This window comes from Brachionichthys hirsutus, chromosome 9, assembly GCF_040956055.1.
Source record: "Brachionichthys hirsutus isolate HB-005 chromosome 9, CSIRO-AGI_Bhir_v1, whole genome shotgun sequence".
Lineage (NCBI taxonomy): Eukaryota > Metazoa > Chordata > Actinopteri > Lophiiformes > Brachionichthyidae > Brachionichthys > Brachionichthys hirsutus.
The window spans coordinates 2,972,103-2,995,392 of NC_090905.1; the positions used below are offsets into that span (position 1 = coordinate 2,972,103).

The 23,290-nt window shown below is 41.5% G+C and overlaps 3 protein-coding genes across 3 annotated transcripts; 2 read left to right on the forward strand and 1 right to left on the reverse strand.

Moving 5' to 3' along the window:
- Positions 1–9,194: 9,194 nt before the first annotated feature.
- lurap1 (leucine rich adaptor protein 1) lies at positions 9,195–13,813 on the reverse strand. Its single transcript, XM_068743887.1, has 3 exons — positions 13,601–13,813; positions 9,772–10,076; positions 9,195–9,585 (listed from the first exon to the last, which is right to left on the reverse strand). The coding sequence occupies exons 1-3, from the start codon at positions 13,811–13,813 to the stop codon at positions 9,195–9,197; spliced, it is 909 nt and encodes a 302-aa protein (XP_068599988.1).
- Positions 13,814–15,908: 2,095 nt separating this feature from the next.
- Positions 15,909–19,416, forward strand: ttc22 (tetratricopeptide repeat domain 22). Its single transcript, XM_068743782.1, has 9 exons — positions 15,909–15,954; positions 16,020–16,297; positions 16,613–16,913; positions 17,390–17,445; positions 17,537–17,652; positions 17,779–17,897; positions 18,235–18,396; positions 18,612–18,764; positions 18,846–19,416. Exons 2-9 carry the CDS (start codon positions 16,044–16,046, stop codon positions 19,380–19,382), a joined length of 1,698 nt encoding a protein of 565 aa, XP_068599883.1. The 5' UTR covers positions 15,909–15,954; positions 16,020–16,043; the 3' UTR covers positions 19,383–19,416.
- A 1,659-nt stretch (positions 19,417–21,075) lies between these two features.
- Positions 21,076–23,115, forward strand: LOC137899776 (cornifelin homolog B-like). Its single transcript, XM_068743815.1, has 4 exons — positions 21,076–21,096; positions 21,896–21,993; positions 22,321–22,508; positions 22,622–23,115. Exons 2-4 carry the CDS (start codon positions 21,927–21,929, stop codon positions 22,796–22,798), a joined length of 432 nt encoding a protein of 143 aa, XP_068599916.1. The 5' UTR covers positions 21,076–21,096; positions 21,896–21,926; the 3' UTR covers positions 22,799–23,115.
- Positions 23,116–23,290: the final 175 nt, after the last annotated feature.

Genomic DNA, 23,290 nt, shown 5'->3' on the forward strand with positions numbered 1-23,290 from the left:
ACAGACTAAAAATAAATGTACTTTTATAAAACCACAACTACTTTTTAATGGCGATGGTTTTGCTATAGTTGAATGATAGCTTCGTCACCGACTGTATCTCGGCTCATAGGTAGGTTTACGCATTAAAAATAACAAATAAAAAGCATGCCCCGTGTGAGACGCGAACTCACGACCCTTCAGATTATGAGACTGTTGCCGGAAGTTTTTGACAATATGACCAATCAGCGTTCTCCAATTTGACCTACTTTTTAGAGGGATTTAGGGAGATCGGGAATATTTAACTCTTCACCTTCTCGATCGTGTCGGTGGGTATAAACGTTAATTTATTCTTCTGACTGAAGAATAAAAATAAGAACATGTCTTCAATCAAACGTAAACCCACCGAAATAAGCCACCGAACTCAGCGAGAGTTTTTTTTTTAATTTTTTTACTTTAATTACAGTGGTTCGATGTAAATTAGCGTGATATTTGTGACAGTCACTCGCTGGAAATTGGAGTGTGACAAATTATAAATAAGGTGCAGTGATGGATTGAAATATAAAAAATCCGGAGATGTCCACTTCCAATAATTAGGACGTCGTGTCGTTGTTTGACCGTGGAAACCTTGAAGTGATAATTTTTCCCAACGACTTTGAACACACCATTTCTCGTGTGTTGCGGCCAGGCTCCCGCGTCTCACTGTCCTGGACCCTCCTGGATTCCATATGTTTGTTTCTATATTTATGAGTTTGTGTGAGTGTATTCCTCCAATTACAAGTATTTAGAAAAATTAAATGCACTAAATAAGCCGACAAATATGCGTACAGCAGCATGGTCACCACTAAGCGTAACTGCAGTCATGTTCCTCCACCTTGTGGCTCAAGGAAGCAACTACAGCAATTGTGTCCAGCATTGTGGCAAGGAAGAGGAAGCAATCTGTTTAACGCAAAACACCTGTGTTTTTGATTGAACCACGCCGACGGGGAGCTCTGACCACACTCCTCTGCGCTAGTAGAGCACAGCAAAAACGAGTCAAACATAATAATTACGCAGTAAAACACGGAGAAGTTCAGGATTGACGTGCCTATACTCGTGTTTTGTAGCCACAAGGGGGCAGACGCCATCCATGGAATTTAAATGGACTGAAGGGAAGTTGTACCCTTGAAGGCCCTCTCTGCTGGGTCTCTTGCATTTGCCATAGAAGGAAATAATCCTGCACAGAGCCTCTGATGCCATCCTCGGGTAAGTTACTCTACAGAGCAAATCACAGTCCAGGGGAAAACCTATGTTATAATGGCCACGAGTGAGTTTTGGGAGCAAGGGATTATATTCTGTGAACCGTACTGTGAGGTCTTCTCTCACGACTTCAAGGAGGTCAACTGGAAAGCCATCAGTGAAGTGTTTTAAATTAAAACTACATCCCACTGATGATCAAAAAAGATCAATCCAAGCTTTACGATGATCTATTGTCTGGTTATCTGACCCAGATTTCCCGCAAAGACCCTGTTAGTGACTTCCTGATCTGTAAACCTGCACATTAAAACAAAGGGCTGTGAGATAAGGAGTCCTGCAGGAGAAATGAACCGCATGTGACAGCTCTTTTGAGCTGGACACTCGGCTGTGACAAATTAACATCGCTAACGTCAATCAGAGAAGTGGAGTGATCTACCGTTCAAAGGTTTGAGGTCACCCGGGTCGGTTCCATAGCTTCTCTCACCAAACTGTTTTCAGCTGTGCTAACATGATTGCACAAGGTTTTTCTCCTCATACGTTAGCCTTCTGATGCAGTGAGCTAACACATTGTACCATTAGAACACTGGAGTGATAGTTGCTGGAAATGGGCCTCTACACACCGATGCAGATGTTGCACCGAAAACCAGACATTTGCATCTAGAATAGTCGTTTAATAAGGGACTTTAAGTGACCCCAAACTTTTGAGTGTATATTTTTATTATGCTAAATATGACATTTGAGGAAAACATGGCATCTTCTTTATTGTAACTTAACTAGACCATAAAGGATTTTTTTCTGAGCCAAGTCGGTAGTTCTCTTTAGTACCAGTGGTGTGATGTAAACATTTAAGCATCCGTGAAATGTTGTAATGTTATTCTTAGGATCAAGCTTATATTCGTTAGTGGAAAAAAGAGAACCTCTGACAAATAAGATCGAGCACATTAACTTAAATATTCCCTTTTGAAAGTAGTTCAATCTGGCTTGAGACCCCGAAGAGTACTGATATGTGGCAGCCGGTATTAATATTAAATAAATGCTGAATAATCAAATACAGAATTACGTCATTTAGTATTAGGCAATTTATGCATGACCACACTTTTGACAAATTCACTTTAAAGACAATTCATTTGATTACTTTTCCTTATTTTCATTCAAAAAATTTCCACGGATGGTTCCAGGAAATGTCCGAATGGTATTACTGCTTTCTTCAAAAACAAATCCTGACTGATTTATCTTTCAGGCTGCACGCTGTTGTCATCTGGAAGTGATTGAATTACCTCTGGTTGGTGGAGGAAGAAAAGCAGCAACTGAGGACATCAAGACAGTCTTGAAGAAGCGTGGAGGAAATGCTGATCCACAGCTATGCGCTGGTGAATGAGAGGTGAGGTTGGTTTTCTTTTCTATCTTTTCAGGAACACAATAGTTTCTTAATTAATCTAAGCAGTGTGGAAATGTGGAAACCCAATTTCCATTCTCCTTTACTCACCTGAGGAGACGCTGCTAAATGCTTCACTTCATAGCCTCTCTCTGTTGACAGTTTGGGCACAGCTTCTTTTCATCAGAAATATCAGGTAAATCATTAGTACAGCAGGTTGCAACCCTTTTAACAGCATAGAGATGCAAGCGGAAGTATTTAGCCACACAGCCCAGAAGGAGCAGAGAAGCGAATATGATGCTCGTCGCTGGTAAGCGGCGGTGAACCGCTGTGGCAAGAAACCGTCCATCAGGGATGGATGTCGTCCAAAATGAAGTCAGAAGCATAATTCATTTGCATCGCCTGCAGACTGGTTAGAATGAGTTTGAGTAAAGCAAACCAGATGCACTGAAATCACAGCGGGAAAAAAAAAAGTGTCAGGCCTTTCTCCTCAGCTGGAGCTCCTGCAAAACGGTTTAATTAACATTACGCCGTTGACGAATGGATTTTGTACAATATGCTCTTAACAAGCATGCATCACATTTTCCTTAGAGGTTTGTGGTAATGCAGCTCTTTATGCTCCCTTTGTTTTACCATCAACTCTTTAAAGGTGAATCAGGGAAAAGATTTAGAGGATCATCATTGATTGTATTATTTCCTGCGGAAGCCATGAATGGCTTGAGCTACTGATGTTTATCCACGCCGACTTTGAAGCCCTCAAAATCTGAAAGTCACTACAAAGCTCGGCAAAAAAGAAGTGAGAAAACTCCACCTTTGCTGCTCCGGAGCTGCTCGTGCACACGCCGTTTGGCTGTGCTCCCTCTTTCAATAAGACAAAATGAAACTTTGCTTGGTTGCCAGGCATCCCAGCACTGCAAGTTGGATAGTTTTGGTTTCTCTGGGAATGTAAAGCCTCTCTCTGTGTGTGTGTGTGTGTGTGGAATCTGTAATCTTGGCTCACCTACAGCTCAGTTGTAGGGAAATCCATCCAGCAACCAACGTTCTCCGGGAGAGACGAAAATGAGTGAGGAAAAATAATGAGCAACAGTTAGATATAGTGATCTGGAGAAGCCATGATGGGAAGACAAAAAAAATAACACTGGAAATATGCTGCGGTAGCACCAGGAAGTATCAGCAGGTGGATTAGAGCAGAAAAACAGTGAGAGCGGAAGGGAAAAACACGTGGACAGAAGCTGTTTGGACTCCCAGGACCCTCTTTGAGGCCCTTTCTAGAGCACTCTGGGAGTATCTAGAACACTTACATTATATACTGTTCACTCAGACAGGGTATTCAATATGAGATATTTACAGGCTCGTTGTGTGATTTACATCATTACACAATTTAATTTCCAGTGATGTGACTCCATGAATAGCTGAATGCTTCTTATATTATAAATCAGGTTATGGAGGTAAAATATCCCAATCAAATGTCATCACATTCAATTCTGAATCCTGACTCGCTGGAAACGGGAATCCCAACCATAAAGAGAAGCGATGAGAAAGATGAAAGACCTTTTTCTGCTTTCTTTTATCGTCCATCGGAGGTTAACACAAACGCGTCTGTGGCAGAGCCTGTCGATTCTGACCCATTACTCAGCTTGTGCACAGGAGGGGAAAAGAACCATTACCCCACATATCTAGAGTACATGAACTGATGGTTCAATCCAAACCACTAATCCGATCATTTGCATGGCAAAACCTATTTATCCACGGCCTTGTGGGAGAACACACGGGATGCATATGAGCCCTGACCTGGGGCAGCATTTTAACAAATGGGTCGGACGATTAAAATACCTTCAGATCAGTCGATGCATGTCACAGCGCATGTTTGTCTCTCGCTCAGTCGAATGGCATCCTTTACGCAATTAACACCTAATTGGTATGAGGGCGACAACAGGCGTGTAGTAAGGCTTCTGTTCCTTCTGGAAACGGCAACAATCCCCCAAAAGCCCAGCCTTTGCTGACCTTGACCCTCGTTGCTACGTCACATGGGAACACCATGGCCCGGTTCTGCCCCTTTGTTTGTTTCCTTCAGCCTCCCATGGAGCTCAGGGAGGCTCCGGAGTAAAAACATCCATCAGGGGAACTTTCATAATAAACTGTTGTGGATCCAAGTAGATGTAAATGTGAGGGGGGATTAAAATTCAGTGGGATTAATGACACGAGGATGCAGTATGATAATCTGAGATTACTTGAAAGGAAAAGACACAGTTGACTGGTGGGAGCAGGTGACTGTTGCCGCGGGCGGGTTAGAGACGGTGAACCTACACAGAATTGTTGCTACATATTGCAGCTTCCTCAACATGGTGGGACTTTACTGTTTGTTCCTGTCTGAATGCTCACATAGCATTGTTGTCTTCCCACTAATGAGCCAGTAAACATAATGAAGCCTTTAAAAGTGGATGAGATGCAGTTTATTCCCCAGGAGACCATATCCATAGTGGTTATTGGCCTTGTAGTATAGGTTGGGCTCCGAATTAATGGTTACGGAAATATGCAATTGCTTCCTGACACACTTATCGTATGATGTACAGTAGAGGAGACGGCCCATCTGTGTTTGTTTCTTTTGTCCTCAAATAGACAAACATTTGTTATTCAACATAAAAAATTAGACCTAAAGTGTTTTTTGTTTTCTTTCATACTTTATAATAACAGATGTATGGGGGAAATAGGATTAGATTGTTTTCAATGTGCCTCCTAGAATTAAGATTAGAAGCCCTTATTTTGTAGGTGTATTTTATTCTTTTGTATATTTGAAGTGGAGCTGCCTTATCCAAGTGAAACAAACACACTCCTTGAGGTTGACTTTCCCTTTCAACAGCCAGTCTTCTGTCGTTATTTTAAGATGAGTAAGTAAAAGGTTTTAACAGACTCACTCCTGAAAATCTTTATTTGATTTGCCTTTTGACCATTGTGGGATTAAGAGGTCATGATCTGTGGTTTCCTCTCCTGTGCGGTTCTTTCCCCTCCAATTTTGGAAGACTCTGGTTGCTGTCATGACACTGGGGGCTACTTGAGGAGATTAGTAACACTGTGTGGTTGGAGCCTGTGGCTTATATTCATGATCCTTATCCTAATTAAATGGATGGAAGGACAAAGGTGATCTGAAAAAGCAGATATGTTTTTGTTTCTCATCTACTTTCCCGTTGTAATAAACACATTTCCCTTAAATCTAAATTATACTTTTTCCAAGTGAAGTTTTTAATATTATAGGACATACAATATAAACACGTATGATGTGTTTGAACACTGGTAGATCTTAATATTATTTTTAATCTAAACAGGAAAGTGACGCTTTCTCTGTTTACTGCAAACATCAATACTACGCCGTCATCTGTGATGTAGTTTAGGGAAATAGAAGTTGAGTGCTTTGAGGGCTAATGGATCTGCATTGATGAACCTTCGTCTGATGGATGCACCAGATATTGATCAGAAATCTAGATGTTTTAGAGAAAGCACTCAGAATAGTTTACACGAAGCAGTCGAGGCAGGAAAAGCTGCTGACTGAAGTTGTTGTTATTGGATTTGATTGTCTTCCGGAGCCACTTTAATTTTTTGTTCTATATCAAGGGAACAAAAACAGCCAAAATATTTAAAATATTTTTAATCATTGGATAAGCTAGCATAATTTAGACACTGCATAATATAATTCTCCACACGAATAAACATAATCAGTTTAGTTCAACATTTCAACCAAGAAAATAATACTTTTTGTCTCACACATTGCATTATAAAATAATTATTATAATTATATAATGGAAATAAAAACAGTTCCACTCACTCAAGCGAGATATATCGATTCAGCCAATCCAGTGAATTGCAGTTTGGTTTCTGTGGCTTTTGTCTCTCAAACCCTCAGAGCTTCGTTTTGGCTAAATTCAGTTCTGGATCCAGTTCAGAACTCAACGGGGCTTATTTCAATTCACTTCCACTTCTTTGAGCAGTTTTGGAATCTGAATGAAATGCAAAAAGGCTGTTGACAGCATTTCAGGTGGTTAATAGAGATTAATTATTTCACTGTATAGTAGGCTGAAAAGAAAAGGAAAACTAACCCTTCAATAATAGAACTGTTTAAAACTTCTGATTCCTCAAAAAATTGTGCCCAATTTGGAAGAAGTGCCTGAAAAATGTCATCAGAATTTATCACAGATTACAAAACCTCATTCTGATGTTTATTCTAACGGCTCTGTTAAAAAGCGTGACTAGCTGTTGTCCAACGTCCTTCACCTGTCATTATCCAAACAGCACTACCATCCTGCTTCTGGTGCTGCAATACATATTGTTTCATGCAGCCCCGAGAGCCGAAGCCTCGGCGGTCTCATTGTCATGACAACCATGTGGATATCCACTCATCTACGTAATCGTGCTGTTTGTCTTGTGCCCAGAATAGCTGGAGGGTGTCTAGGCAAGTGCCAAGGCAAACATTTCACACACGGGGCATCTGATAAATCCCAGACATCATGAAAGGAAAGAAACGGGAAGATTTTAGCAGCAGGACAGCCGGGCTGTGTTTACATCCGTACCCTAGACAGGTCTGGATGTAAACCAGCTTGGAATGAACTGCATTTTCCACAAATGCGTCAGGAACACTTTTAAATATCGTCAAGATGCAGCTGCTATCTGTCTAAAAACAATCGTCCACACATGTTTTTTCCTGGTAAATGTTCATATTGTAAATTTAAACTGGATGTTCCAAGTGAAAACACAGCACATCTTATTGGGCTTACAGACTAGCTTAGGAAAGACACACTAGAACTCGATGTAATGTGTTTTCCAGGTTTGTTTCCTGCACTAAAATATAGTTTTTCTCCGACTGGCTCGGATAATTTGGAAAGAGAACCACAAATGAGCAGAGCGGCCAGTCTCTTTGGCATGCAATATCGCTTTACAGCCAGCACATATGTTAAACAGGACCAGAGGTTTCACATGACTTTTCGTCTACTCTGTGGATGAATGATAAACCGTGGATGAAAAACGAATCCAGAAGTGCTCTTCTGCATTCAGTTCAAGGAAAGAAAAACGTGAAGTAAGATCTTTAAAAATGTGCCAACTTGACAAAAGTTCATGGTCAGGTTTGAGGACATTTCCTCACCTGTCTGCAGAACTGGCTTTCGGTGACTGTTTCTGTGGTACCGGCTGTATCTTGGTGTCTCTGGCGAGACGGCATTGTGTGTGCGTGATGTGTGCGTTGGCACAGACTGAACGTTTCCATCAAACCAGTGAGGTTAGAGAAAGCGGAATGAAAGGAAAGGCAGAGAGGAAACACTTCAGTTGATCAAAGAAATGGACATGCTGAGCTTAAAATGTGTATATACTGTATATGAACACACACACACACCAAGCATGCAAAGACAGCCTTGGAAACTCCTGAAGCACAGACTATGCTATGCATTTCATTTGCCGAAGAGGCTGCTTAATGTAAGCTAGTAGAAGGGTTTCATGATTGCTTTTTCTTCTCTGATTGTGTTAAGTCCTCCTCACATTTCTCACAATTCAACCAATAAGGCTTTCAGCAAAAGGCATGCAACATCCACCCGGCCAAAATAACACATTTACCAACTTGATACTCAAACGACGAGAGCACAAAGATCTTCAGTTTGTCCGTTTGCACACGAAAGCAGAGGCAAAAACGTGTGCAATAATACCAGTGAGAAAGCTGTGATTATCATAGCATTGCAGTCATCAAACATATACGCAGCTAAGATTCACACGAATCAGCTTGTGGAAACACTTTACCGCTCAACAACAATCAGCCATATTAAGTATTTGCTTGCATACTGAGTCGCAACTAGAATCCTACCTGATTCACAGAGCATGAATATTGAGATTCACTGAACGTACAATATTGCAGTTGGTTAAGCACTGAAGGTATTGGTTCCACAAAGACACGAATGCGAGCAGTGGGTGCATATATATATATATATATATATATTTTTTTTTTTAAAGACAACCTTTTACTAACTGTTGTTTTAATATCCACTACTTTTTGTTAAGGTCATAATGCGCTCGGAGCTTCTAACAAGTGATTACTTGATTGAGTAATCATTAAGTGCTGGAGTATACAAATGATGTATAGAAAACATTTGATTTATCACTCAATAAGGGAAACGTTTCTCTTCTACCTTGAATGCAGTAGAATAGGCTCAATCAGTGCCGCTTGTGGCAGTTAAAGGTGGAGAAGATCGTATAGATCATATCACTGCGCTGAAGACAGGGAGATGAAGCGAGGAAATTAAAAGATAATCAGGAAACACCCTGAGAAAAATTATTACGGGATTTCAAAACTGTTTTTCCTGCATCTCACTTTTTTCTTTAAAAAAACAAACTAAATCCTGTAATGTGCATCCACCTTAATACTGACATCAATGATTTATAGAAAGTTAGTGCAGTCAGGAGGGAACATTGAGACAAAATAAGTTACTTTTTGTCTTTAAAACTCAAAACGAGCAAAGCCTCATTATGTGCATTTCACAAACAGCAGTTTGCACTTCCGTCCTTTAGCGATGTGGACTTGAACTTAAGAAGGGGCCCTCCACACCAGCTCGAGTCTCCTGTGTTATTACCCATCTTACAGAAATGTCACATCTTCTTGCGATTGCACCCATTTCCAGTGTGCGTCATACTCCAGCATTTTGCCGTTCATTTTACAAGATTCCAAGTCAATCTTTCCATTTTTGTAAGGTTTGGCTTTGGGGCTCTGTGTCATTCCCAGTTTCTCGCTGAGGTTGGGACGGGTCGGGCTGCAGGTCTGCATGGTGCTTCTCTCCAGAACACCGTTTGACTTTACAGCTCGAGTCTGGGCGTTGCCCTTAGAAACGGGACTTCCTTTCCCCATCTTTGCAGCCTTGGGCCAGAGAGGAGCATCTTGCTTGGGACCCTCAAGCTTAGCTTTGGGAGAGCTGACAGGAGTAGCTGGTTTCCCAGTTTCATTCCTGATATTCCCAGCCCCAAGAATAGCACTGGTAACCCCACTTTTCACTTGTGTTCCATTTTCAGCTCCAGGTCCGTTTCGATTTGCCCGAGTTACACTTTCGGGTCCACTGCTAGACCTCACGGAAACCCCAGGTCCTGCCCCGGCTGTTGCGACTATGCCCCCGGTTGCGGTGCTTTTCCGGCTTCCAAAAGTACTCTCTGAGGCCAGCGGCGTGGTGGAACAGATGACCGACTCAGAGCTAGAGGGGCAGTACTCATCCATATCGTCCGCAAGGGTGTCCAGGTAGCTGCCGATGGAGATGTTGTCCAGTTTGTCGTTGGGGTCCTGCAGGCTGCTCCACGAGCCTCTCCAGGAGGTGTCGGGACCCTCGCCCAGGCTGTACTGGCTGCTAGTTAGGCTGCTGCAGTGGCTCGTTAGTGTACTGCGCTCCTCCAGGAGCCATTTCACTGCCTCGATGCCTTCATGGACCGCCAGCAACTGCTGCAAGATCTTCACGTCGACTGAGCGCAAGTGAGCCTGTGGGGAAATGAACAAGGGTGAAACCAAAGACCGAAGCTTGACCGTTTCCACTGTGGTCCCATTTTTTGTCTTCTTTGTATAGCATGCAGTTCATGAAGCCAAGACAAACTATAATTGGTAAGCCCCACGTAGCCCCAACCAACATGGGAGCAAAAAAATTTAATGGCAGAAGGAAAATAAATTGAGATAAAAGATAAAAGGAAACATACTAGAAATAAAGGGAAAGGCAGGTGAATCGGTTTGTTCTGTTCAGACAGTATGAGCCAATCTGAGTCCACACTAGATGCTGTTGAGAGACTGAAATTTGATACGGTGGAAAGTATGACGGACAAATCTTTAAAAAGATGTCTGGACACTTGGTTTAAACTACTTGAACATCTACTTATGATGTCATCTGGTATGAAAAAAAATATTTATCAGAAAAATCTGTCTAATAAGATGTCTGCGTGTGTGTGTGGGGGGGGGGGGGGGGGGGGCTTTTAAAAACTAAATATGATGAACAAGAGGAAAAAGATGGCTGCAGTCATGGAAAATTCCTCCCTATAATACATTAACAGAGGTCTGTGGTGAAGCGCGGGGCCAAGAGGTGATAAATGGCACCGCCATTCGAAGCTTGGCCCGATGACATCTGCGCTTCTGTGCAGATAAGCCCTCACAGAATCCCAAGCAGTACCTCAGTATCCGTGCAATGATAGCCTCTTAACTGTCCCCAAGACTTTAGCTTATGTACAATAACACATGGGGTTGTTTGGCACACTTTACATAAGTTGCTGCCTCATCACAGTTTAGAATTGTAATAAAAAGTAAGCTTTAACCTTGCTTAAGTATTTAAGTGTAAGTATATTAACGTTATGGCTGCACACATAACATTCACATGCAAAATCATGTATATTCCTACATTAAATATATATTCTCAATTGTAAAGCATATCTGTACATTATTCATAAAATTGTGTAATAAGTGGTGTTACTGTAAAACCTGTGGAGTCATTTTTAGGCTTCAGAGACCAAACCCTTCATCATTTGACTGTGATTTGTTCACCTCTCTCATGTCCTTTACTGTGACCCGTTAGATTACATCAATAAAACGGTGGAAAGGAGCAAACCGATTCATCCAAGTTAAGATCAGTGAATTGAAAAAGAGTGACAAAACTGTTGGGTTTGCCGTGTGAAATAACGGCCAGTTTAACTTCTTCAGGCCTCTTAAAAACATTTAATTGAACCATTTTCACCACGTCTGACTGGAATATGATGATCAAACATTCCAACATTGTCCCGAGGCGGGTTAATTAATTGGTTTACGTGCTTTGTTAGTGCACTGGGTTGACATTAATTCCAAGAGGCTTACACACACACACACACCATATAAGCACTATATGCCTAACCTCAAAGCAAGACTTAAGCATTTCAGCAAGTCTTGCCCCCATAAACACATGGACAGTTAAACGCTGTGGGGACAAACATTATGTTTTTATGGATGAAAAGTCCCGGCAAGGCTGAAAACCCACCGTTTCAGACCACGCCTCAACACTCCACTCTAGCATGTACTTACGTGAACTGCTCATACGTCACTCACTGAACACAAGCGTCTGTCAAATTAAAGTGCTATAACGGTGGCTGGATGGATGGAGAGAATAGGAACTAAACCATGGCACACATTTTATTGGCATACAGCTCTAACAACATGAGGCAAAGAAATAAAGAGTGCGAGACCCAGGCAAGTATTTATAGATGTTTTTTTTTTAATGATTCTCATTCATACAATAAGGAATCACATTACAGTAGGGACAAAAGTCCAGACAAAGAGAAGGGCCTGGACCCGATGACATTCTTGGGCCACAGTAAGACACTTGGGGTGGAGCTCAGGTTTGAGGTTTGAGGTTTTCAGCTGGCAAAGATTGAGCTCCTAATGATGGTGGTTGTAAAAGTAGCTCCGTGCCTGTCAGCGCTGAGGTGGCACAATGCTAACGGAGCGGAATACTCCAACAGTCCTGTGTGACGATATGCATAAACTCAATTCATGGTCGGTCTCGTGGTTTTTATTTTAATTCGGTTAGTGGTACATTTGTTCTGCCTAACAACTACAGAAAAGGACATGAAGGGTCACAAATGGGGAAAAGAAGCGACTGTAAAGGTAAAGGTGTGTGTTATTGTTGCCTCGGAGCCCTACTGACTGAAAGAGGAGACAAATTCCCTTTTTATTATGTCCTTGTGATCTTCATGATCTTCTCCGGGCGTACAGCTGGTGGAGATAGATGGGGTGTTCGGAGCATTCATCACATTTCAGCCAGCCTACGTTGGTCAATTCATTTCCTAGCAACCACAGTGATCTGCACGTGATCTGTTGGCATGGTGAGGAGCTGCTTGAATTACTGACTGAGAATAGAGAGACTTCATCACTCCAGTGATTGAACTATTACCAATGCATGATCTCTCATTTTACAGTATGCAGCTGCTTGTCAGATCTAGACACTAAAGAGTTAAGCTGGATTTTTTTTTTTTTTTTACATTCCAGTCGGACGACTCATGGCTTCACGCAGTTATCGCAGCAGCAGAACATAGTTTGAGTTTGGTGTCCCAGCTCTGACCTCATCATTCCCTACAGATATGCTTATACAGATAAATTGGGGAGTGATGAGAACATTCTTAACTCCTTAAACGGACCCTGGATGCAAGTGAAGCAGCAGAAGTGACGAAGGGAGACGCGGGAAATTGTTGCATCTTAAATGGACCGACAAATTTGGAGGGTGTGTTGATGACAATCAAGGAAAATGAGGCATGTAGACTTTGCTCCATTCTTGGCAGGAATCAATGACTGGATCGATTCCGCCACCTCGTTTGTTCTCAATCCCCCCCCACTGGTTGCCTGGCAACTTCAAGTGCTGAGAAGACCCCAGGAAGTTACTGCACCCAATAAAACTATATACTTTTGTTTTTATGCATCTGTTCATGTACAAATCAAGCAGACCAAATCTATCACATCAACTACTGAGCCTTAGAGATGGAGGAAACCGATTTGATCCTCTCGGGACATTAGCCGTCTCTGTTTCTCTATTTATTATTCTGTTTATTCTCACTCTCTCAAATGTGGGTCATAATTTAAAGCTCTCACACATCAGTGTGTCTTTGTTGCCATTTAATTTTGAACCCATTGTGGCCCGCGAGTCAAAGAGTTTGCTCACCCCTTATGTTATTAATCTATCTCCCCATCACCAGCCACTGTTTGCAAATCACACAGTTTCATCAACTTCATCTGACTCAGCAGAGTCAACAGCCGCCGCCACCACAACCAGTGTTTGCACTCCATGTGGGATTTATGCTACTGCTTTACTTGTCTCTTCTGATTTGACTTGCATTCGCTCGAAAACAAACAACAAGAGGCTTTTCTTGACCATAATGTGCAAAACAAAAATGGAACGTTCCATTTTACAATTTCATAATCATCCCTGGGTCAGGATAAACTGTTCTTTCACAGTTTGTCCAAGCACACGCACACGCACACACAGTCGTATAATCACTCACCATTTCCACCTTTAATTTATTGATCTTTTCATCCAAACTCTTCTTCCCCGTCTCCTTCGCGGTGTCGTGCGCGGTGCTCAGTTTGGCGTCCCCGCGGAGAGAAGACGCCTCTTCCCGCATCCACCTGAGCAAGCCCTCGGGGGCTTTTCTGCCAATTTTCACCTCTATGTCTTTCAAATCTGGGATGGTCTCGCCGGCCGTGCCTTCATCCATCGCTGTTGACACCGAAATGAACTGCAACGATCACGATCGGGTCCTTTTCGTGTCCTGGAAATTGTTGCTTTGCGAGCTGCGTCTGTTCCTCCTTGCAGGGTTGTATGGCATCCTATGCGACTCCAGCTGATTTAGACCGCACCAGAAAAAAAAAACTACGATGTTACAGCATAAACACAACAGTGCGTGTTTATTCCAGCAGCATGACGCTCAGAGGATTTATTGTTCTAGCTGTGCCAAACTGATGACGCACACGCAACAAATTTAAAAGCAGATATGAAAAAAAATAAAAAGTCTTCTACATTTCCGTGGCTTGTTGGTTCAGACCTTCACAGTTTCATTCCTTGAGTCCGCCGTCTTATTTGCGACAACGCAGACGGATGCGTTCGCGTCTCTTTGGAGATTCCTAAACTGAGTCACATTGCGCAGATTCCACCTGCATGATGACAGCGGCCAGCAGCCGCAGCGCGGAGGAGAGGAGATCCCGGACTGTCATAACCGGTCATCATGCGTCTTCCTCTGTGAAGTTTCAAAATAAAATACGGGTAAAAGAACACTGGCTTTCATGACTGGGAACTGCCAAAATAAAATTAAACTGCGCTTCTGTTAGGGCGCTGCGTAATTTGTATCCCTGCCTGCACTAAATGTATTTTTTCACCTACATCATCAATCTCAGCAGCTCATCAGCCACCATCACCGCTAATGTCTGCAAATTCATATTACCGTACTTCATTATGTGCGTCTCTCTCCTGTTTGAAATGCCTTGATATTATTAATACTGATAGGACTACAGTATATCAATATTGCAATTATAGAGAGCATTTCACAATTTATTTACAAGTTTCTGTCATGTTTTAATGAAACATTAAATAACATACACAGCATTCCAATTTCTACTCATGATAAAACAGAATGAGGGCATTTTTGGAAACCGTTTAAACAAAGGATCAAATCCCGCAAGAACGCAAAATTACTTTTCACTGCTCTGTAGGTGTAGCTGTGAGAGTAAATGGTTGTTTGTCTTCCTATGTATTGGCCCTGATGATGAACTGGTGACATGTCCTGGGCATACCCTCCCTCTTGACCGACGTCAGTCGGGATAGGCTGTAACCCAGGGGTGGGCAAACTTTTTGACTCGCGGGCCACAATAGGTTCTAAAATTTGACAGAGGGGCCGGACCAAGAACAGATGGATGGAGTATTTGTGTGAGCGAATATAAATGACACATAAAAGCTATTGCATTAAAGGATTTGGCCTTTTACAGGTAGCATTACGGGGAAAAGGTCAAATGAATGAGGTTTAATTATAATACAATTATATTTAATGATATAATTTGGACGAGTTTGGCGGGCCGGATTAAAAAGACCAACGGGCCGCATATGGCCCCCGGGCCTGGGTTTGCCCATGTCTGCTGTAACCCCTCTTTAGCTTAGTTTAGCCCTTTCTCGATGGGGAATTGACATGGGCCTGAAAAGCCCATCAAATCTAATAGTGGACTTATTTACAACAAGGAACACTCTGCTGTCAGTCTGCTTTACCCGCTGGTGAAAATGTTTGGATGTTTGTACAGATTTTTTATCTGACTTTGGAAGATAACATTGAGTTGCAGTATGATGGGAATTCATTCTGTGTTTGCTTTTGTGGCTCGAAGTGCATGCATCCTCGCTCTGGCCGTTTAGCCATCAAGTATATCATTATCTTATTTTAACATGTCTGAATAGGTTATTTAAATGTTGGTTTAACTTAATTTTTTTGGTTTCCTTTGGTAGTTCAGGCACACCGATGCAGGTAGTTTACATTCTCTTGTTGGCGTCAGGTGACTCAGACAGTACAAAGGCGTGACATTCATTTTTGCAAAAACTCAAAACCTGGATGTGATCGTTGCTGTCGGCAAAGAAGAAAAAATGCAGAAAGATGAACTTTTTGGGGGAAAAAATAATGTTTAGTATATTTACGGGTTGCATTAAACATCTGATGCAAGAAAAAAAAAAGGTATATGCATCCATCATGCACTATTACCCCATACATTCCACGCCCTAGTCACTCCCTAGAAGAACCTGTTCAGCCTGTCTGCACTGGGCTGACAAAACTAGGATGAATTCCTTCACATTGCATTGGCTCTTAGCTGAAGAAGAGAGGAAGTATGTCATGTGAAGTATCACAAATACACAGATCTTTCTAGTTTTTTTAATTTTTATTATTACAGTTGGTGCACAGAGGGCAGGAGGCCATGGAAACAGATGACATACAGATTCTCATAGAAGACATGGACTACATCCCAGGCCACTTCCACCTGGACCTTAACCTCAACTGCGACCCCGTTGGTCCGGCCAAGCTGAGATTCAGGGATACTTGTATAAAACAGGAAAGCCTCCGAGGTGAGCTGGAGGCTGAAGCTGGGCCTCTGCAGTACGCTGTCCGAAATCTTCTGGGTTTACTGGCCTTTCACCTCGACAAGCTGGAAATGTCTGAGGAAATATTCAGGTGATCATGAATCATTGTTGAGGCTTATTAGGAATATTTGCGAAACAAAAGGTGTCAGTTTGAGACACAGAGATCTTGACTATTAATACTTTTTAGGATAACAAAAAAATACCACACAGGTTATAATTCTCTGTAAGCTAATTATGATCTACTCTGACATGAAAGATCAGCAATTTATCCAATATGGGTCATGTGGATTTTTTTTATATTAGCTTGTGCTTAATGGTAATTGTAGAATTTCTCAAAGGCAAGAATTAAAGTATTACATCCAAAGTTCAAGATCTTTATTGACTTTCTATGTCTGTTGACCTTCAGAGGCATTTGTAAAGAAGACCCTGGCAACCTTAACGCCTGGGCTAACATGGGCTATGTGTACGACAAGCTGGGGAGGGAGCTGGATGCAGGAGAGTGTGTGGAGAGAGTGTCCTCCTTGATGGGCTTAGATGGCGGAGAGGCTTCTAAGGAGGAGACCAGGATTCTGGCGGCTCGCTGTCTGGCTGAGCAGGCCTACGTGTACCCCTACGACGTGGAGCTGGGTGGCCAAGACGACCTCAGGGAGAAGCTGGCGGCGGCCTTGAGACTTTATAACAGAGCCCTGCACTATGGGGGTGAGCTGGTGAGATGGAGACTTAGACCTTCATGTACACTAGCACTCGGAGTAAAGCCGTAGCTGTCTGTTTAGGTTCGGAGGAGCGCAGGAGTGAAGACTTTGTGATGAAACGAAAATATGAAAATATCGTAATCACTCGTTGGCGCACAAATCGTCCGGTAATGTTTTTCTATGACTAATAATTAACTAATTTGAAGGACGTGGCTGTTTCGAAAATAACTGAAGAACATTAAACGTATGCAGCTCATCATAACATAAAACTAACATTCTCCAAAAATCAAATAAAGGCAATTTCCTCCTTATTGTTTTTAATATTTGAATGTACTCGTTTGGGTAAGAGAAATTAAAAATGCTGGTTGACCTGTACATGAAGGCTCAGATATTTATTGCTGCACAACAAATGTATTCTTATTGCTGTAATTTCTATGACATTATATTTTACTTAATTATAATCATCTGTAAATAATATTGTTGTTTTTCAGATATCAATGGAGGAGAAACGAATCTGGTATTTTAAAATGGCAACCATCTATATAAGGTAAAATACTGGTCAAATATGAGGACTGCACCACCTAATGTGTAAATATTTGTTTGTGCGCAGTCATATTTTTTTTACTTTTTTGCTTCAGATTGGATGACATAGTAAAGACCACAGAAGACTCTGAATACTCCAGACTGTCCCACTTCAATAAGGGACTGAAGCTCCTCAAAGAATCACTAGAATGTGAGAAGACACGACATAAAGGTGGGGCACCTCTAGGATTTTCCTCTGCTGTGTGTTTACGGACGTTTTCTGCTGGAGATATTTCTTTTAATTGCAACCGTAATCAGTAAAAAAAAGTAAAAATCCAGATTCTTCCTCCCTCCCCAGCTCTTGCTTGGTGTTTCGTTGGCATCATGTTGGAGAGAAAGGACGAGTTCAACACTGTGCCCATGTCTGTACATGACTGTGGCTACTCTGCCACTGATCCTCTTTCCTGCTATGGAACGGTGAGTTAATCCATGTATTAGAATCTCTCACCAAATATACGACAAGATAGAGAATAAAAGCTTATAATTTACTTGGACCTTCTTGTATGGCTGCTATCTGTTGCTATGCTGACTCTTTGTGCTGCTTTATTTTCAGTCACAAAATGTTTTATTTTATTTATCCCAGAAAACAAGCCCTGTGTTCTGCTGATTCAGGTTATCTTAGGGCACAAGAAATAGTAATTTTCTCTACACATTTATTATACTCAAGTAAAGTACAAGTACCTCATATTTCTGCATGGTGCAGTACATGGATACTTTGTGCTCTGTAATATGGAGTATTTTTCTGTGTCCTCAGGCCATAAACTTGGCGAGTGACGATGCGTTCACCCTGAACCTCCTGGGAAAGATCTTCCTTGTGTTGGGCAAATTTGAGATGGCCACAGGGATCTGCAACATGAGCCTAAATGTGCTGCCAGACCCGGAGCTCAACTGGCAGGCTTACTGTACCCGCGCCAAGGTACTGCAGGGTCCAGTTAGCAACGAAATCAAGCAGCGTGTTTGCTCTGACTTCTATGTAAGAACACTTTCATGTATGAAAAGTTGCATGGCAGACTGAAAGTTGGGGAATTTACAATTTTGTAAAGACTTTTGCAAAGTGAAGACTCGTATATTGTAGATCTGATTGAAGTGTGAAAAAGCATACAGTTCAAACATATATATTTTTCCTTTCAGATTAATGTGATGCTCTATATCAAGGACCTGGAGAAGGCAAAACAAGGTGAAGGTGGACTCCCAGACCGACAGAAGTTAACTGAGGCCAGAAAAGACCTGAACAAGGTCCTTGTTGTACACCCATGTCTGCTGACTCACCTTGAGATGGCACAGGTAGAAACACAAACATTAACAAGCAATATAGATTACATTTTTAGCACAACATGGTTTACAATATCCCGTATTTCCTCTCAGGTCTACTACTACATGGGCGTCGATGCACTCCAAGAGAGTCTTTTAGTGGATGAGGGGGCAGTGAACTGTGCATTGGTTAGTCTGTCCCATGCCCTACAGTTTGAGCTGGGGGAGAGCCTGCCTGACCTCCACGTGCTCAGAGGGCGCTGCCTCTTGCTGAAGGGTGAGGAGCAAAATGCAGCAGACTGCTTCAAACGGGCAATGAAACTGGAGAGACCAGGAAGCACAGATACTACGGCTCTACGATGCCTCCTGCAGGCCCTGCTGGTTCTTTTCATGCATGGAGGTCCTGACACGGATGACATCGTCACCCAACTGGAAGTGTGGGTGCAAAAGGCAGAGGAGAAGTACACTGCGGATGTCGTAAAAACGGAGCTGAGGTGCCTTTACAGGACTCACACCGAGGATGTGACAGAGTTAGCCAAAACTCTGATCAGGACAGGCAGACTGGACCTCGTGAGGAGGCTATTGAAAACGGTGGTGCCCAAATATCTGGTTAAGAAGAGAGTGCTAGCGAGGTCGTTCTCCTTCACATGATGTGAGACTTTAATATGCATAGATAAGTAAAAAAAGAAAAGATCATCCCAGACTAGAAATGCAGTAATAAATAAACTTCTTCATCGCTTTTCACAGATACAAATAAATAGAAACTGATGATCCTGATGAAAATGACTTTGTTGCACCTCTAGAACTTTCTGAACTGTGAACTGTGTAGTTCTCAAATCATAACCAGATTAGATTTATTTGTGTTTGCTAATGTTTAAATTATTATAGCCTTCCAGAATATGATTCATGCTCATGCCATTCAATTGATTTTTTAGTGCCAATGAAAGTTATAATTGATCAGTCATTAGTTAATCAATGGTTTCCTCTCACAGACAGGTGAGAGATCCTGGAATAAATGGATTAATGAACCTGCTTTATCAGATTTATTCCTGGTTGCGGGATTTCAACCAAGACAAACGGCTGCAGGAGACTTTGGATCTTGAGATCTTGAAAGATGAAGCAAGGAAAGAGAAAGAAAAAAAAAGATGTTTGCTGGATTGATAATTAATATTATGAAAAACCCACTTTCCCATGTCTCTACACAATCATGGTGGGTTTGGGTCACTATCAAGCCAAAAACAGCTAAATAAACCATCCAGTCGATCCTGCGTAGTTTGCATATGTCTGTAATCCTGTATTGAATCACGTCTGGAAGAAATCAACCCAGGGGTACGTGCGTGTGCGCGTCCCTGTGTCTGCGTTCTGCGGGTCATGCTCTACCTGTGGCTCGTCCAAGTCGCAGCATTTTATTATTACATTTCTGGCAGAGCTGTTTCTGCATTAACTTGTGGAAAAAGGGTAGGCCAAAATGCATTACGGTTAGAGGATGTCCTAAGATCTACTTCAGCCTTGCGATCCTCCCAGCTCGTGAGGAGCTACCGGGTTCACCAGCTGATGCCAATCATCCTAGCTGGGAGGTGATGTATGGAGGCTGGTTTTTACCTGCTCAGCCAGTCTTTTGTGTTATATTTTGTTTCCTCTTTTCGAGTGACTCGTGACTTTAGTGTCATGAGTGAGTGGATGTTTTTGCACGTGCACTGATAGACTGGGCTATAGAGGGTTCATTCCTAGTCAGTGACTTTATAAACTGTCATTGCGCCATTGAAAATCTACCAAATAACTGAACACACTGATAAACACCAATGAAGCTGGGACTGCGTCATGTTTTACACAGTTAAAATAGCTGCAATATGTGTTCAGCATATTCAAAAAAATATCATCACGATAACTTTATGCTTAGTAAATTGTACCCATCAAATTAGGAAAAGTCATTAAAAAAAAGTCAACTATTATTTTTTTTAATGATAAACATTGAAAGAGGTCAAATTGACCCCGTGAATAACTTATAATTAGTAATTTAAAACCAAAATTCAATTGGATTAAAGGAAAAGTGTTGAGCCAGTGATAGGAAGAAAACAGCCTTTAGAACAATGTGCACATCATGTGATTTTGTCTTTATGAGGTCATTTTAACAATAGTTTTATTTTATTTTTTTTGCAACTCTTTGTCTGACTGGTTTGCCTCGCCTGTTTTGACAAATGCAAACAGAGCATGGTTGATGTGATTCATTGTTTGGAAGTCTCTTTCTGGGTTCAGGTTCTGCAGCATTGTTTGGATTATTCTGTCTTTACCCATAAAGTGACACTCCTCATTGAAACACGCACTTTTTCCGAACGTGGAGCCAACAGCAAGACTGCTTCATCAGGTGAGATTCATCTGTTTGGTAATAATCGAGGGATCTTTAATTGGAAAGCAAAATGATAGATTAACCTAAATCTGAGCTCATAGATTGGAAGAAGGGCAGCATACTTGTTTCAAAACCAGTTTTCATTCATGCTCTTATGTCATAACATGTTCTGATTTCTGTTAAAGGAAACCGTGTGTCATTTCTGAAGCCTTTTCGGTAGCATTCTGTCTAAAGCATCGCATTGTTAGGAGTCAGATTTATTCCAAAGCATATTTGGATAATGGAATGAAGGATGATCAGATCAAATTATAAAGACAGTAGTTTTGGAAGCATACTTAGGATGAGAGACTTGGAAAAATGTAGTTTATTATAAAACAATACCAAAAAAATCTAAATCTAGAAGCACAGTTTAGATTCTGCCTCGCATATATATTTTCAGCGGCTCGATTGTTTATTCGTATAAGGGCTACCGCACGGAGGACATGTCAATGACTAATGTCAATCCTCTGTATGTGCAGTATTACAGGAAAAAAAAGACTATTACTTGGAAAAACAATATCAATGAAGGCAATTTAAACTCATAGTTTGCAAATACATAAGACATTAAAATGCATGTATATTTCAGTATTTGGAGGTAAACTGTTTAAACGAACGACATTTACATATAATTTGTGCTTAGTTATGTTTTTCGAGTGAATTCAAACATTTGTCTTGCAGTAATCAACTTAAATGTATTTATTTTAATTTTACATTTTCTTCATTGACTCATAAAGAAGAATGTGGATTGTAAAATCACATTGTTGAATTTAATTTTCAGCTCTCTGTCTGAGGGTAAACACCAAGAACCAATGGCTGTACTTCCCATGACAACGTGGTCTACTGGTCTCCTTGACTGTTGTGAAGACGCAAATACATGTAAGAATAAACGACAACTTTCTGCCATATTTGTTTGAGCCGGGCGGGTCAGAGCATCGCCTTTAATTTACACCGAAACTGATTTTAATTCCACTAGAGGGCGCTCGCGAGGCGGTCCTTAATGATTGGGAGTGAATGGACCTAAAATAATAAGATTAACTTATTCATTTTCATGTACTTCTTGACCAAAAACGTCTAAATGATCAGTTTTTACAGATACATTTGCAGCTGGTTTCAGTAAATTTTTATATATATCGCTTTTCATACATAAAAAAAAAAAAGCAACACAAAGTGCCTTTACTCAATAAAAACATGATTGTTTTTCAGGCTGCTATGGTTTCTGGTGCTGCCCTTGCCTGGCCTGCTCGCTATCGGGGCATATGGGGGAGAACAGTTGCCTCCCACTGTGCGACGTTTTGAGCCCGGCAATATTATCGAACCTTGGGGTGCCTATGTGCGTGCCGCCCGCTGGCCTGGCAGTGCGAGTCGGCATGCGACACAAATTTGCTATCCAGGTATAATGAGTTAAAATAAAATAATAATAATAAATAATGCGCCGTCACGTCGTGCGTCGCGCGTTGGTGAAAGACTCCCCCATCCGGTACTAACTGGACTTGATACGTCACAGGGTTCTTACTGCAGGGACATCGCGACCGCCTGCTGCTGTGCGTGGTGCTCCTGGTGTCAGATGCGACGCGAGTGGAGATATCGCACCAAGACCGTGGTCACCGTCAACATGCAGCCCGGCCCGGTGATGATGGGCCCCGGCCCGGTGATGATGGCCCCAGCTCAATATGGGAGATAACCAGGAGTCGTCGGGACTTCGTTCAGGAGCTTTGGGCCTTTTGGCATCTTAATTTTGGTTTGAGCATTTGTGGGTCATTCATAGTTATATATCTGATTATTTTTGGTAAAGTGTGGGGATTTTTTGAAAATATATATTTTTAAATTAGTGTTTATTGGATAAATGGATTAGCAGTTGTGTTAAGTCTGAGACACAGGCTGAAGTCTGTGATCGATTAAAATAGATATATATATATATATATATATATACATGTGCAACTCTGTCCAGGGTTCGGGTTAGAATCCAGATAAACTGCAAGTTCAACAAAAAATATTCATCCTACATTACAAATGCAGAAAATGTGTTTATCCTGGGTTCATATCCACCTAAGCTTTATGTAAAGATTAATGCAGGTGGAAGAAGTAATAATTACCTTAATTTTTGTTTTTATGCTCCTGGTTTTTTTATGTATATTACATTAAACAAACATACAAACAGAAGCTCAATTTTCAA

What these genes read in the sequence shown, in the direction of transcription:
- lurap1 (XM_068743887.1), bottom strand. Translation starts at nt 13,813, where the DNA reads ATGGATGAAGGCACGGCCGGCGAGACCATCCCAGATTTGAAAGACATA. An exon ending in ATAAATTAAAGGTGGAAATG is followed by an intron (nt 10,077 to 13,600) that starts GTGAGTGATTAT and finishes ATTTCCCCACAG; the next exon opens with GCTCACTTGCGCTCAGTCGA. An exon ending in TCGGTCATCTGTTCCACCAC is followed by an intron (nt 9,586 to 9,771) that starts GCCGCTGGCCTC and finishes TGGGGTTACCAG; the next exon opens with TGCTATTCTTGGGGCTGGGA.
- LOC137899776 (XM_068743815.1), top strand. Translation starts at nt 21,927, where the DNA reads ATGGCTGTACTTCCCATGACAACGTGGTCTACTGGTCTCCTTGACTGT. An exon ending in TTGTGAAGACGCAAATACAT is followed by an intron (nt 21,994 to 22,320) that starts GTAAGAATAAAC and finishes ATTGTTTTTCAG; the next exon opens with GCTGCTATGGTTTCTGGTGC. An exon ending in GACACAAATTTGCTATCCAG is followed by an intron (nt 22,509 to 22,621) that starts GTATAATGAGTT and finishes GATACGTCACAG; the next exon opens with GGTTCTTACTGCAGGGACAT.
- ttc22 (XM_068743782.1), top strand. Translation starts at nt 16,044, where the DNA reads ATGGAAACAGATGACATACAGATTCTCATAGAAGACATGGACTACATC. An exon ending in ATGGCAACCATCTATATAAG is followed by an intron (nt 17,446 to 17,536) that starts GTAAAATACTGG and finishes TTTTTGCTTCAG; the next exon opens with ATTGGATGACATAGTAAAGA. An exon ending in CTCTTTCCTGCTATGGAACG is followed by an intron (nt 17,898 to 18,234) that starts GTGAGTTAATCC and finishes CTGTGTCCTCAG; the next exon opens with GCCATAAACTTGGCGAGTGA.